This window comes from Lampetra planeri, chromosome 25 (genome assembly GCF_965212315.1).
Source record: "Lampetra planeri chromosome 25, kcLamPlan1.2.h2, whole genome shotgun sequence".
Taxonomy (NCBI): Eukaryota; Metazoa; Chordata; class Hyperoartia; order Petromyzontiformes; family Petromyzontidae; genus Lampetra; species Lampetra planeri.
Window position 1 is genome coordinate 6,422,853 of NC_136131.1, and position 14,319 is coordinate 6,437,171.

General features: G+C 56.9%; 1 protein-coding gene across 1 annotated transcript; it reads right to left on the reverse strand.

Annotated features, from left to right (window-relative positions):
* Positions 1-2,858: 2,858 nt before the first annotated feature.
* On the reverse strand, positions 2,859-5,424 carry LOC144727317 (uncharacterized). The gene is made up of 3 exons (XM_078606055.1): positions 5,305-5,424; positions 4,935-5,035; positions 2,859-3,905 (listed from the first exon to the last, which is right to left on the reverse strand). Exons 1-3 carry the CDS (start codon positions 5,360-5,362, stop codon positions 3,033-3,035), a joined length of 1,032 nt encoding a protein of 343 aa, XP_078462181.1. The 5' UTR covers positions 5,363-5,424; the 3' UTR covers positions 2,859-3,032.
* Between the last annotated feature and the right edge of the window lie 8,895 nt (positions 5,425-14,319).

Below are 14,319 nucleotides of genomic sequence, written 5' to 3' on the forward strand. Positions count from 1 at the left end.
TGCAGCCACGGGGTTTTCCCCATTCTATCTGATGTACGGTCGGGAAGCCGACCCGCCAATGGAAACGCAGCTTGGCCTGTCCGCACCACGACCTAATTCTAAATTGGCAGAACATATTAAATTTAATATTCATAAGCTGACAGAGGCAAGGGAGGCCGCACGGCTTAATTCGCGGGCTCGCCAAATTGCTAACGAGCGGTTGCGTGCACGAAAGGTGTCCGTGCACGACTGGAGACCGGGTGACAGGGCCTGGCTGCATTGCCCTCAGGCGCCTTTGGCTACGTCGCCTAAATTGTTGAAGCCATGGCGGGGACCCGTGGAGGTCGTGCGTGTTGCACGCCCCCAGTGCGTTCAGATAAAATGGGGAAAGCGACGGTGGTACGTCCACCCCTCCCGACTGAAACCGTTCTCGCCTCCATATGGCCTCCCCTTGTGTCGTGAGGGCCGAGCATGTGACGTGACCGACGACCCAAAGGGGAAAATGTCCTTGCCTGATCCTCACATGCTTCCGCCTGATCTCCTCCCAGGTCTCTCGGAACTGACAGCTGCCGACCACCGGCGGCCGGATCTTCGCGGCGGGGCCGGTCCTTTCAGGCCCGACCCGCGCCGTCTAGAGCAACCGGAACCGCCGGACGGTCGTCAGCGTCCCGTCCCATATGACGGACCGGCCACATGGACTCGCGCCAAGTCGCGCTACTTTTATGACCTACCATGTGAGGAGTCGAGGAAGTTGGAGCACCTCGTCGCTGCGGTAGTCACGGGGACGCCGGGCGCGTTCATTTTCTGGAAATCACTTTTATTATGTTGTTCGTCGGGCTGTATATAGCTTTTTATAAGGTGTTGTGTGTTATTGTTGACTTTTCTTGTGTTAATTGTCAAATTGTACATAGGTTGCTGTTGTGTTGTTGTTGTGTTACGGGGCACACTGGGGGGGGGGGGTGGGGGTTTTGTTGTGTTAACGTTATGTGAGGTTGTTGGTTAGCAGCCGGGACGGCTGCGAGCTATGTGGGGGGGGGGGTGATGTAGTGGCGATACGCGCTGGGGTAGCGATCAGGTGCCAGCGCGTCGGGATTGGATGTGTGTGTGTGGTGACGCGTGCTGACGGTGAGGGATCAGGGGTCAGCGCGGGATCGTGGGTTGTGTGGTGCTGATTGGCTGGGTGCCGGTGACGCGCTGGTGTGGGAGTGATCGGGTGGCAGCGCGGCGTGATTGGGTGATGAGTGGAAACACGCGTTGGGGGAAAGCGGATCGTAGAGATAGCGCGTCGTGATTGGTTCACTAAGGAGCGATGCTCACATCGAGGTCCGCATCCGCTCCGTCTCCCGGGAGGAGGGACTATATAAGGTGATGCGCACAGGCGCACGGGGAGAGTGTAACCAGCAAAGACTGAAGACGGAGAGGAAGAGACAGGGCCCTGCGGTACCCAGTCCCGCTGTCCTGTGAGGACCCGGACTCTGTGTAACCCAGAGGCGGAGTGTAGGGTGAGCATGCAGTGTCAGCATGCGGAGTGTGTAGCCAGAGAGCTAGAGTCTACACGAGACGAGTGGAGTGTGTAGCCAGAGGCATAGGGTCTACACGAGACGAGTGATGTGTGTAGCCAGAGTCTACACGAGACGAGTGGAGTGTGTAGCCAGAGGCCTAGAGTCTACACGAGATAAGTGAAGAGTGTAGCCAGAGGCAGAGAGTCTACACGAGTTAAGTAAAGTGTGCCGTCGGAAGAATAGAGACCCCACACGTTGTATTGTGACAAGTCAAGATTTAATAAAAAGTGTGTTACCCGTCACGAAGTTTCCTGCCGTCATTTCCGATACTTCACTAGTACAGCACACCGGTGTGTTGGAGAGCCAAGCCGCAACATTTACAATCAAAGTATGACGTTTTGCCAGTAATTAGAAATAGCTTCATCAGGTGATAGCCCGATTTGTGGAGAAGTCCACCTGTTTCGGTCCTGAACGGCGTAGACGTGGTGACCACTTGGCTATCCATCACACCGGTGTGCTGTACTTGTGACGAAATGGCAGGTTGTATTTAGACAACCCTTAAAAGTTGGCTGTGTCGGGTTTAACGACAGGTCTATATTTACGAGATCCAAACGAAAACCTCTTATAGTCATCGCTTCCATACCGCAGCGTGAAAAACCTCGACACGACCGCTACTCAGCACGATGGCACTCACTCCCTGCGCGAGGCAGACGGATTACATCTCGCAGAGGATCGCGCCTTTAAAGCAAATTTTTACGTGGCAAGTGCGAGTTTTTGCGTTGAGTCAATACCAATTTGTTTAACATTTCAACGAAGCTGGTTAGTAAGTAGAGGATCGCCTGTAGAGGGGGCCTCTATACATTGCTAGGAGTCATGAATAGCTCCAGGTGTCTATACAGGGGTTAAGTTTGCAACGAATTTCAGTCGGCTCTTGCTGGGGTTCATTAGTCACGTTGCGCAATGGACGTCCCCCACACGTGGAGGCTCTGCACCGACTGATGCAGCCAGCCGTGCTCGCGCTCAGGCCGTTACACGCGCAGTGTCTGGTCAAGAGCCACAGCGGTATCGCCAATTGCCTCCCCCCACAAGTCAAACGGGAAGATTCCACCCATGCTCCTAGAGCACGTGCGTCAATCGTCCACCTTCGCATGAGCAACGTCCATGAACCCCATGGTGTGAAGGCCACCAAGCTCCTCGAACCCAAGGATACTGTGGCATCATGAGACAAAGGACCTCATTGAAAAAGCCTCCAATCCCTCGGTGGATAAAACAGCTCATGGCTTGGCAACCGCTTTGCGGTTCACAAAATAACCTTTCACGTTGGAGGGCGGGGGTGGTGCAACTCACGCAAGTTAAACCACGAACCGGGACGCAGCATCAAGTCAAGATCATCTTTATTGAGCAATTGGGACAAAGGAGCGGGATTAGGGATGCCCAGAGCGTCAGAATTAACGACCGGCTAAAGCGGCTCCAAAAGGGATATTTGGCCCCACGTGCGACCCGGAGAAGGAGCCTCCAACAGCCGCCGGCGTCAGAAAAGCTGCAATGGCGTTACTTGGGCTCCTCCGTGGCCGGCTCCAGCGTCTTGGGCTCCTCCGTGGCCGGCTCCAGCGTCTTGGGCTCCTCCGTGGCCGGCTCCAGCGTCTTGGGCTCCTCCGTGGCCGGCTCCAGCGTCTTGGGCTCCTCCGTGGCCGGCTCCAGCGTCTTGGGCTCCTCCGTGGCCGGCTCCAGCGTCTTGGGCTCCTCCGTGGCCGGCTCCAGCGTCTTGGGCTCCTCCGTGGCCGGCTCCAGCGTCTTGGGCTCCTCCGTGGCCGGCTCCAGCGTCTTGGGCTCCTCCGTGGCCGGCTCCAGCGTCTTGGGCTCCTCCGTGGCCGGCTCCAGCGTCTTGGGCTCCTCCGTGGCCGGCTCCAGCGTCTTGGGCTCCTCCGTGGCCGGCTCCAGCGTCTTGGGCTCCTCCGTGGCCGGCTCCAGCGTCTTGGGCTCCTCCGTGGCCGGCTCCAGCGTCTTGGGCTCCTCCGTGGCCGGCTCCAGCGTCTTGGGCTCCTCCGTGGCCGGCTCCAGCGTCTTGGGCTCCTCCGTGGCCGGCTCCAGCGTCTTGGGCTCCTCCGTGGCCGGCTCCAGCGTCTTGGGCTCCTCCGTGGCCGGCTCCAGCGTCTTGGGCTCCTCCGTGGCCGGCTCCAGCGTCTTGGGCTCCTCCGTGGCCGGCTCCAGCGTCTTGGGCTCCTCCGTGGCCGGCTCCAGCGTCTTGGGCTCCTCCGTGGCCGGCTCCAGCGTCTTGGGCTCCTCCGTGGCCGGCTCCAGCGTCTTGGGCTCCTCCGTGGCCGGCTCCAGCGTCTTGGGCTCCTCCGTGGCTGGCGCCGTGGATGTCACAGTTTCGTCTCCAGTTAGCAAGTCGGCAGCTTCGTTTTGAACGTGGTGCCGGACCTGGCATAGGGTCAGGGGACAGGACGCGGGTCATCAGGAGTCAAGACGCAGCTTCCCACAACACTGCCATTCCCTAATAATTTAGCTGCACCCACCCGTGCCATACCAGATGCACATGGAGGCCACCGGTCGTGGCGGAGAGCTTCGTTTGCACTCACAACAAGACTGTTTTTAAATCCTTTATATTAAGTTCGCTTGCGTGCTTGCGACCATGCCAATCTTTCGGTCGTTTTTTAACCCACTTCCCGTGATCCAATCGAGCTGACATTTTGCACAGACTCGTTGTGCGAGACAATTAATGTTCGTGAAAAAAAATTAAAAATGTTTTACACTTTTTAGGCAAAACAAATTTATTCAAATAGAACTCATTCATGGCTTTGACTGAACGTCAGTGTAGGAGCCCAGAGCGTAACCCCTCCACAGGCCGTGGCGGAGTAGCGCAGTTGGTAGCGCCCTCGCTTCCCATGCCAAAGTTCGCGGGATCGATCCCCGCGTCCTCCACAGGCGAATATATTTTTAAATCCTTTATATTAAGTTCGCTTGCTTGGGACCGTGCAAAGCTTTCGCTCGTTTTTTAACCCACTTCCCGTGATCCAATCGAGCTGACATTTTCCACACAGACTCGTGTGTGACAATTAATTTTCGTGAAAAAAATTCCCAAAATTTTACACTTTTTAGGCAAGAAAATTATTTTACATATTCAAATAGAACGCATTAATGGCTTTGGCTGAACGTCAGAGTGTAAGATCCCAGAGCGTAACCACTCCACAGGCCGTGGCGGAGTAGCGCAGTTGGTAGCGCCCTTGCTTCCCATACCAAAGGTCGCGGGATCGATCCCCGCGTCCTCCACAGGCGAATATATTTTTAAATCCTTTATATTAAGTTCGCTGCCACGCATATAAAGGATTTATAGTGAAAAACTTTGTTTTTACGGGTTTACTTGTTTAACAGACCAAGGCGACCGGCAGATGCACCACAGAATTCCACACCGAGGTTTCCGAATCGTTTGTCACACGATGCGTTACTCACAGCCAGGTTCAGTTTAGAGATCTCTCCGGAATCGGCCGCCTGCCGCCACGCTCCTGGGTCACCACGAATCGTCGCGGCGTCCACGCAGCCCCTTGTGGTCCCTGGGATCGGAGTGGGGTGGGCGAGGGTGGGGGTATATGGAAGCATATGGAATCGCGAACCAGCACTACCGCATTCGTTGTTGGTAGGAGGAATGGCACAAAAATGAACCCAAGTTGCCACTGTAGAACGGTAATGGAGTCGGTTGGTGTTAAACAGCAAAAGAGGAGGAAGGAAAATAACCAAAATGGGTCCCTAACGCCATCGTAGCTTCGAGCCCCCATCGACCCAAATCGATCCCTGGGTGCCTGGCAGCGGCGCGAGAACTCACAGCCTCCCAGCGCCATCAGCACCGCGACCACCAGCATGAAACTCGCCGATGACGGCATCTTTTCGTAGTGTTGCTAGCGATGAGGCTTGTAAAAAGTGAACCTGCGTCCTTCCCACCTCCTCGCCATATCTCTGCTTTATACCCAGCGAGGTGCGGGCTTTTGGGGGGGGGGGGGGTGATGATTGGAGCCACGTGCCCAATAAACTCGCGGCCAATGAGCGCAAGGAGTGAGTGGCGCATTGGGGCGCGCGACCATCCCGGTGCGTGCGTCGTGGTGCCTAATGGCGCGACCAACGAGTCGAGCGCCTCAATGAGTGGCGCGGGAGGCACGTGCTCAGGTGGGGTTCATTCACTCGGCAACGCTGATGGGTCAGAAATCATCCCCACCTCCACCACCCCCCTACCCATGCCCACCTCCACCAACCACCCATCTCCACCTCCGCCCCCCTCCCCCACCCCCTCCAGAGAGGAAGCGGCGAAGTGACTTCTCGATGGGAATCTCGCATTGGTGGGTGGGGGTGACGGCGTGTGTTGGTGTCGTCATAATCATCATCGGATATTGATCAATCCACTGCTGTTTGAACGTCTCCCAGCCTCGTCGCCTCTCACGATGCATGCAGCTAGCGCCTTACACGGGAGCTGATCTCATTGCACCCTCTGTTTGCTTCTATGTCTCAAGAGCGTTACGGAGATCGCGTGACGTGAGGGTTTTGACTTTGTAGTGAGGCTTGTAAGTTGACGCTGAGGAGGGGGGAGGAGGCGCCTCGGCCCCCCATGTGGAGTGACGTCAGCTGCTAATTATTATGAATGGGGGGTCTCCATTTGGAGGAGGTCACCTTATAATGATTATTGAGGGGGCTGTTCGATGTTGAGTGACGTCACCTGCTCATGATGATTATTGAGGGGTGCTGGTCGACGTGGAGTGACGTCACGAGCGTTGAACGCAGACATTTTTGGCTTATCATAGTAGGTAATAATAAGGGGGGGGGGTGTCTATTTGGAGGACGTCACCTGCTCATGATTATTAATGAGGGAGGGGGGTCCATGTGGAGCACGTAACCTGCTCATTTATATTAATGAGGGGGGTTGGTCGATGTAAAGTGACGTCACGAGCGTTGACAGACATTCCTTGGTGATTTTAGTAGGTATAGTTTTTTTAGGTTTGATCGCGTAAATATGTCGTTAATTCCACCACCACCCGACACAGCCAACTAGTAAGGGTTGTCACGTAATCAGAACATGCCAAATCGTCATTAGTAAAGCTCACTGGTGTGTTAGAGAGCCAAGCCATAACATTTACAATCCGAGTACGACGTTTCGCCAGTAATTAGAAATAGTTTCATCAGGCGATAGCCAGATTTGTGGAGAAGTGCACCTGTTTCGGTCCTGAACGGCATAGACGTGGTGACCGCTTGGCTATCCATCACACCGGTGTGCTGTACTAGTGACGAATTGGCATGTTCTATTTACGCGACAACCCTTACTAGTTGGCTGTCGGGTGGTGGCGGGTTTAACGACGCGTTTATACATTTACGAGATCCAACCGAAAAAAATCCTCTATTATAGATCGGGTCATCACTGCCATAGCGCAGCGTGATAACTTCTACACGACCGCTCCCCATGCACTGTGCACGAGGGCACTCACTGCCTGCGCGAGGCAGATTCATTACATCTCGCTGAGGATCGCACCTCTGAACAAAATAGTTCTGCGGTTCAGTTTGTACGTGGGAGTTCACGTTAAGTCAATACCAAGTTATTTTACATTTCAACGAAGCTGGTTCGTAAGTCGAGGACCGCCTGTAGTGGGGGCTCTATACATTTGTAATATCGTTGAGGACTCTTGGACGCCGGGGTTGAGGCACACGTATTTATTCCGCAACAGTTGTCACAACCGCGGACATACAACACTGGAGGGGGTATCGGCCCCCTCACCCGGCTAGCTGGGAATACACTGCTAGCTATCTCTGACCTACCTCTTAGTCCTCCACTAACGGGCTAGGGGAGGCTGTCGGGCCCGACACTGGTAAGTCGGGCTACGGTACCCGGAGTCCCAGAGCACTAGCTCTGGTTCTCGGGACCACGCCGCTGGCTCGGTCCTGCGCGGCCCTGACAAGGGCGGCGACCCAGGGGAGTCCAGGGCTCTAGCTAGACGATCTTCGGTCTTCACTGGTTTAGCTTTAACATTGTACCCCGAGCTCTCCGGCTCATCCCCTTTTATACCAAAACCCCCCGCTGAGGGGTGGGGCCAGCCCCCCCCAGGCTGCCCTGTGCGGACGTCGTTGAGAGCACCTCCCCGTGCACTCACGAAGCCCCGCCCACTGTGTTTGTTTCCCGTGTGATCCTATGTATACAGCCCCTCCGTAACACCCCTACACATTTGTAGCGACTTGTAGCGTCACTATGGTGTACGCATGTCTACACACACACACATGACGTCATCCTGTCTGGAGGTGGGAATGACGTCAGGACCGGTTCAGGGATCTGGAGGCCGTGGGTGAGGGTCATGGGGGTTGAGTAAGGCTGTGGCACTCTGAGTGAACCCGGCTGGACACGTGACCGGATCAAGGTGGGAGACTGGGGGCCCGGGAGCACCTTGGGGGGGGGTGGGGGGTGGAAGCAGGTGAACAGCCGGGCAGCTTCGAGAGAGTTCTCGAAGGAAGGCGTGACCGGGGTGGGGACAGGACACGCCAAGGCAGATATAAGCGGCCTCCTCACCGGGTTCGAGGCTGCTCGTGTTAAGAAAGAAGATGCATCGTGAAGACGCCTTGTGAAGAAGAGTCAAGCCTCCAGTCAGCGGACCAGCCAGTATCCCTCCTGGCTGGGTCACACTAGTTGTATCCGAGAGTCTGTGTTAGTGAGGGATGGGGTGTGTTAGTTAGAATAGGTCAGTGTTCACTACCCTATGTTAAGTCTACGTTGAGTTAATAAATAGTGTTGCCTCCCAAGAAGTTGTGTGCGCCTATTTCGAGCCCATTACATTTGGTGCCAGAAGTGGCAAAAATTAATGTTAGACATACCTTGAGGCACAATGATCACACGCCGTAGGCAACCTGCGAGGCACTCCTGGAGAGGAGGACGACGACAGAGTTCTCGTATCGCCGACAGCTCCGAGGATGGAAGCCCCGGAGAGCCCCGCCGATGAGACACCGGCGGTGGAGCAACGTGGTGCGGTCCAACCGGCGGCCGACGATTGCCGACCGACGAGCGTCCGCCTCGCAGAGTTGCTGGGAGCCGTGGCGGAGCTGGTCGCCAAGCTCGACGCTGGCCAGCCGTCGACAGAGGAGCCGGGGCCGGGACCACGTGGCGACGCCGATGCCGCGGCTGCGATCCGGCCGCGTGAATCTCCTGCCACGCCGGCGGGCCACGCGGCAGCCATTTTGAAAGGAACGTGCAGGGAGGAGGCCGCTATTTTCCCTCACCCGCAAGCCGTGCAGAGGGACGTCCCTGCGCTGCATCGCCGACTCCCCTTCCTGCGAGAATTTACAGCAGCTGGCGGGGATTGGGAGGTGTTCAAACGCCGGTTCTCCACGAGCTGCACCTTGGCAGGGTGGACTGACGACGAAGCATTGAAGGCGCTCCCCACGACACTGGATGACGACGCGTTGGGGGCATTTTGCGCATTCTGCCTGCACGGCTCTCCACACTGGCGTTGGCCTTCAAGGAAATGTCCACCATTTACGACCCGCCGTCCACTCTCTGAAACAGATTCGTGGAACGACAGCGGGGGAAACCGAGTCGCACCTTGTCTTCAGAAGCACTTTCTTGTCGCTGGCTCAGACGGCATTCCCGAAACTTGGGCCGACGGGTGTCGACTCCCTGGTGATGGACCGGTTATTGGGGCTGGCTAAGGTGCTGAACGTCTCCCTGCCCGCGTCCGAGGATGACGATCCGACATCCCTCGTGATCGCGCGGTGTATCCAGTCCCACCTCGGGTTGAAGAAACGCTTGGGCCTCGTGGCCTGTGCTACACCAGAGGGCGAGACGTCCGAGGAGGACGAGTCCGCCCCTGTTTGTGCCTCCGTGCTGCCGAGCGCCAAGGGAGGCGCGATTATCCTCCACGTTTACCTCCCCGATCAGGCTCCACTCGTGGCATCTGCTTCAACTGCGGGCGGCCGGTACACGTCGTTGTGGAGTGCCGGTCGTCACATCGAAGATGTCCTGGGCCGCTGTCCTCGTCTCCTCACCCGCTTTCAGCTTCCAGGGGTCCCCAGGCGAGTCGCGGTGCACCACACATTCGGCCCTCGTTCCCACCTCACCCATCTTTCGATCGTGTTGATCCGTGTACGGTCGTCACTCCTTCGCGTCTAGTCTTGCCGCGCGGGGGTTCCGCCGCGTCGGGTGAGATTTGGGCCTTCGGGCGCGCACAGTGGTCGCAGTTGGCCCGTCGAGTCATAGCTGCGGCCATCGGGTCATCTACGGTCGTTGGTACCATTCAGGGAATTGATGTGAGCATCCTCATTGACACCGGCGCCTCTGCCACCATTATTTTAGAAGTGATTTTTCTATATTGCCGGCCCATTGCCGTCTGTTACTTCCCATCCACATTCCATATTTTGCGGCTAACGGGAGTTCGCTGGGAATTTTGGGACAGATTGTCACGGAGGTTTCCATCGGTGGCATTTCATTGCGGGGGCCTGTCCTGGTTTCCGATTCCCTGGCGGTGCCGTGTCGTCGCTTCTGCGTTGACTTCCGAAAACTCAATAAAGTTTCGGTGGCAGACGCCTCCCCCCTGCCCTGTATAGATGACTCGTTGGATGCGTTGGGAGCGGCCCAATTCTTTTCTACGCTTGACCTCCTTTCGGGGTTCTGGAAGTTGCATCTTGATGACTCCTCCAGGCCTAAGACGGCTTTTCGAACGCCGCAAGGCCTGTTTGAATTCAACAGACTTCCGATGGGCTTATACTCCACCCCAGCTACCTTCCAGAGGTTAATGGAGTTGGTCTTGGCAGGACTCCAGTAGGACTCCTGCTTGATTTATTTGGACGATGTAATTGTGTTCGGACGAACGTTTGAGGAACACCTCGGTCGGTTGCGTGCTGTTTTTCTCAAAATGAGACAGGCTAATCTAAAATTCAAGCCACAAAAGTGCCATTTGTTGCAGAGGTCGCCGGCCTGAAACTGGATTATTTTTGGCCTGCCATGGCGGCGGACGTTACGAATATTATCATGGGTTGTGTGTAGTGTGCACGCCGGAAGTCGCCACCTGTTAAATGCTGCCCACCCTTGCAGTCAATTACAGTGTCCCGCATTAATGAGCTTGTGGCTCTTGATATATTGTGTCCTTTCCCCACTACGGCCTGGGAGAACAAATATTTGCTTGTAGGGGTTGAATATTTCTCGCGGTGGCCTGTTACTGGGCCGCTTCCCAATCAGACGGCTGGCAGTATTTCTGAGGCGTTCCTGCATGGGTACGTGCTGGATAAGGGGGCCCCGGAGCGCCTCCTTACTGACCAAGGGAGATATTTTTCGGCCAGCCTGCTCAAGGAGGTGTGCAACCTTCTGGGCACCAAGAAGGTTTGCACCTCGCCCTTCCACATCCAAACAGATGGAATGGTGGAAAGGCTTAATAGGACCCTGGTTTCAATGTTGAGTCACCAGGTTGACAACTCACAAAAAGATTGGGACCCGTGGATGCTTGCGGCCTACAAGATGGCCCCCCATGTGTCTACGGGCTACTCGCCCTTCTTCCTGATGTACGTCCGGGAACCTAACCCCCCGATTGACATTCAGCTTAAGGTGGGCCCTTCTAAGGCCAAAGTGGCCATTTCTGATCTGATGCGGTTCACCCTTCAGCGTGTCTCGAAGGCGTGCGAGCCCTCCAGGGAACATTCAGCCGCCAGGCAGCGGGCCAACGAACGCTTGCGGGGCCGTCGGGTAAGCAGTGCCTGGAGACAGGGCTTGGCTGCACTGCCCACAGGTGCCTGTCGGCACGTCCCCAAAGTTATACAAACCCTGGCGTGGGCCGGTCGAGGTTGTGGAAGCCGACCGCCCCCAGTGTTTCAAAATAAGGTTCAGTCGTCGGACTTGGTTTGTTCACTCGTCGCGACTTAAACCGTTCGTTCCGCCCCGGCGCGTTCATTCATCCCCAATCCTTGAGGGCCGAGTGTCTGGTGCGCCGGGCGAGCTGGGGGACGCACCAGTTGGGGTGCTCTCTCAGGGTGGCTCTGTGGTCCCGCCCTCAGGATCGAAGCTCATGATCCCCTCCACGCCGTCGGGAGCTGCTCGTCCAGACGCCCCCCTTCAAGTGGTGCGGCGGTCAAGCGATGGACTTCCACCAACCGCGCCACCCCCGTCGGAGGGGCCACGGCTGCCCACCTGGGATGACATTACCCCCTTGCCCTCCGGCGTGCTTCAGTCCGCCTCGCCTGGGGGTCCGGCCACGCGGACTCGTTCCCGCACCACTCACTTCAAATAACACTTTCACACGTGCGGGGTGTTCCGCTGTTTTTTATTATTGCGAGCACGTGTCATCCTTGTTGTGTGTTCACCCGCAGGGTTGGCGTTTAGGGGTGGTTGGTAATTTCATGTTGCCGAGTTCATGGTTCGTTGTGTGTTCTGTTATACATATGTTCTTGCGTTATACAGGTAGGAACAACAGTTCCACACTGCCCACCAGGGATTATTTGTCTGTCTGTCTGTCGTGCATGGCCCTGCCCCACCAGAGCCCTCCCATTGGCTCGGGGGCGCCGACCAATGGGAGCAGTGGGTTGGGGTTGGTAGAGGGGGGGGGTAAGTGGGGAGGGGGGGGACACCGCCGCGACTCGGGGCAATCAGGAGACGGGCGATGTTTCATTCACAAAATGGAACTGGGAGAGGGTGGCTCCATTCATAAAATGGAAGCCTTGAAAAGAAAAAAGCTCTCTTTTTGCCTCGTGTTTATTTCAACATTCCCAGCCTTAAGGTGATTCAGTTGGGGGTGGGTGGGGTGGGGCTGGGTGGAAAGAGGAGTGTGGGGAGGGGCTGGGAGGGTGGGGAGGGGAGGGTAGGGAAAGGCTGGGTGGGGAGGGGCTGGGTGGGGCTGGAGCGGGGTGGGGCTCGTCACCCCGTGGTGCCCTTATAAAACTCAACGTTTAACCTACACACGACACATACAGGTAGGAACAGCTGCTTCCACACTGCCCACCAGGGGTTATTTGTCTGTCGTGCACGAATGCGCTGTCCAACCAAGTTCCTACCTGCCCACTCCGAAGGAACGTGTTTTATTACCCTTGGTTATTTACGGACGTTGTTGGGGGCACACGGGTTTTTGGTATTGTCACAGCCGGGTCGGCTGAAATATTACGTGGGGAGGGAGGTGATGTAGTGACTTGTAGCGTCACTGCTGTGTACACACACGCACCGTGCGACGTCACTATACGGGGGAGCATCACTACCACCCGGGTCAACAAACGCATGACGTCATCCCGTCTGGAGGCAGGAATGACATCAGGGCCGGTTCAGGGATCTGGAGGCTGTGGGCAAGGGCCACGGGGGTTGTGTAAGGCCGTGGCACTCTGCACCCCGCTGGACACGTGACCTGATCAAGGTGGGGGCCGGGGGCGCCTTGGGGGGGGCTAGGTGGAGTTTCCAGAGAGTTCTCAAATGTGTGACCAGGGTGGGGCCCAGACCCACAAATGCAGATAGAAGCGGCCTCCTCAGTGTTCGAGGCTGCTCGTGTGAAAAAAAGAAAATGCATCGTGCAGAAGAGTCAAGCCTCCAGCCAGTAGCCCTCCTGGCTGGGTCACGCTAGTGGTTTCCGAGAGTCCATGTTAGCAAGGGATGAGGTATGTTTGTTACAATAGGTCGGTGGTCACCACCCTATGTTAAGTCTACGTTGAGTTAATAGTGTGGTCTCCCTAGGTGCGTCTATTTCGAGCCCATTACACATTCCTGGGAGTCAATAGCTCCAGGTGTCTCTACGGGATACGTTTTCGACAAATATTAGTCGGCTCTTATTATGGTTCTTTGGTCACGTTGCTCACGACACGTTCCCGGCACGTGTAGGGTGTGCACCAACTAATGCAGCCAGCCGTTACACACAGGGTCTGGTCAAGGGCCACAGCGGTATCGCCAAATGGGCCCCCAAAAGTTAACCGGGAACATTCCACCTCAGGTCCTAGAGCACGTGTGTAAATCGACCACCACTACCTTCGCATGAGCCACGTCCATGAACCCCATGGTGTGAAGGCCACCAAGCTCCTCGAACCCAAGGATACACTGTGGCATCATGAGACAAGGGACCTCATTGGAAAAGCCTTCAATCCCTCGGTGGATAGAACAGCTCATGGCTTGGCAATCGCTTCACAATACAACCTTGAACGTTGGAGGGCAGGGGTGGTGCAACGCACGCAAGTTAAACCACGAACCGGGACGCAGCATCAAGTCAAGATCATCTTTATTGAGCAATTGGGACAAAGGAGCGGGATTAGGGATGCCCAGAGCGTCGGAATTAACGAGCGGCTGAAGCGGCTCCAAAAGGGATCTTTAGCCCCACGTGCGACCCGGAGCAGGAGCCTCCAACAACTGCCGGCGTCAGAAAAGCTGCAATGGCGTTACTTGGGCTCCTCCGTGGCCGGCTCCAGCGTCTTGGGCTCCTCCGTGGCCGGCTCCAGCGTCTTGGGCTCCTCCGTGGCCGGCTCCAGCGTCTTGGGCTCCTCCGTGGCCGGCTCCAGCGTCTTGGGCTCCTCCGTGGCCGGCTCCAGCGTCTTGGGCTCCTCCGTGGCCGGCTCCAGCGTCTTGGGCTCCTCCGTGGCCGGCTCCAGCGTCTTGGGCTCCTCCGTGGCCGGCTCCAGCGTCTTGGGCTCCTCCGTGGCCGGCTCCAGCGTCTTGGGCTCCTCCGTGGCCGGCTCCAGCGTCTTGGGCTCCTCCGTGGCCGGCTCCAGCGTCTTGGGCTCCTCCGTGGCCGGCTCCAGCGTCTTGGGCTCCTCCGTGGCCGGCTCCAGCGTCTTGGGCTCCTCCGTGGCCGGCTCCAGCGTCTTGGGCTCCTCCGTGGCCGGCTCCAGCGTCTTGGGCTCCTCCGTGGCCGGCTCCAGCGTC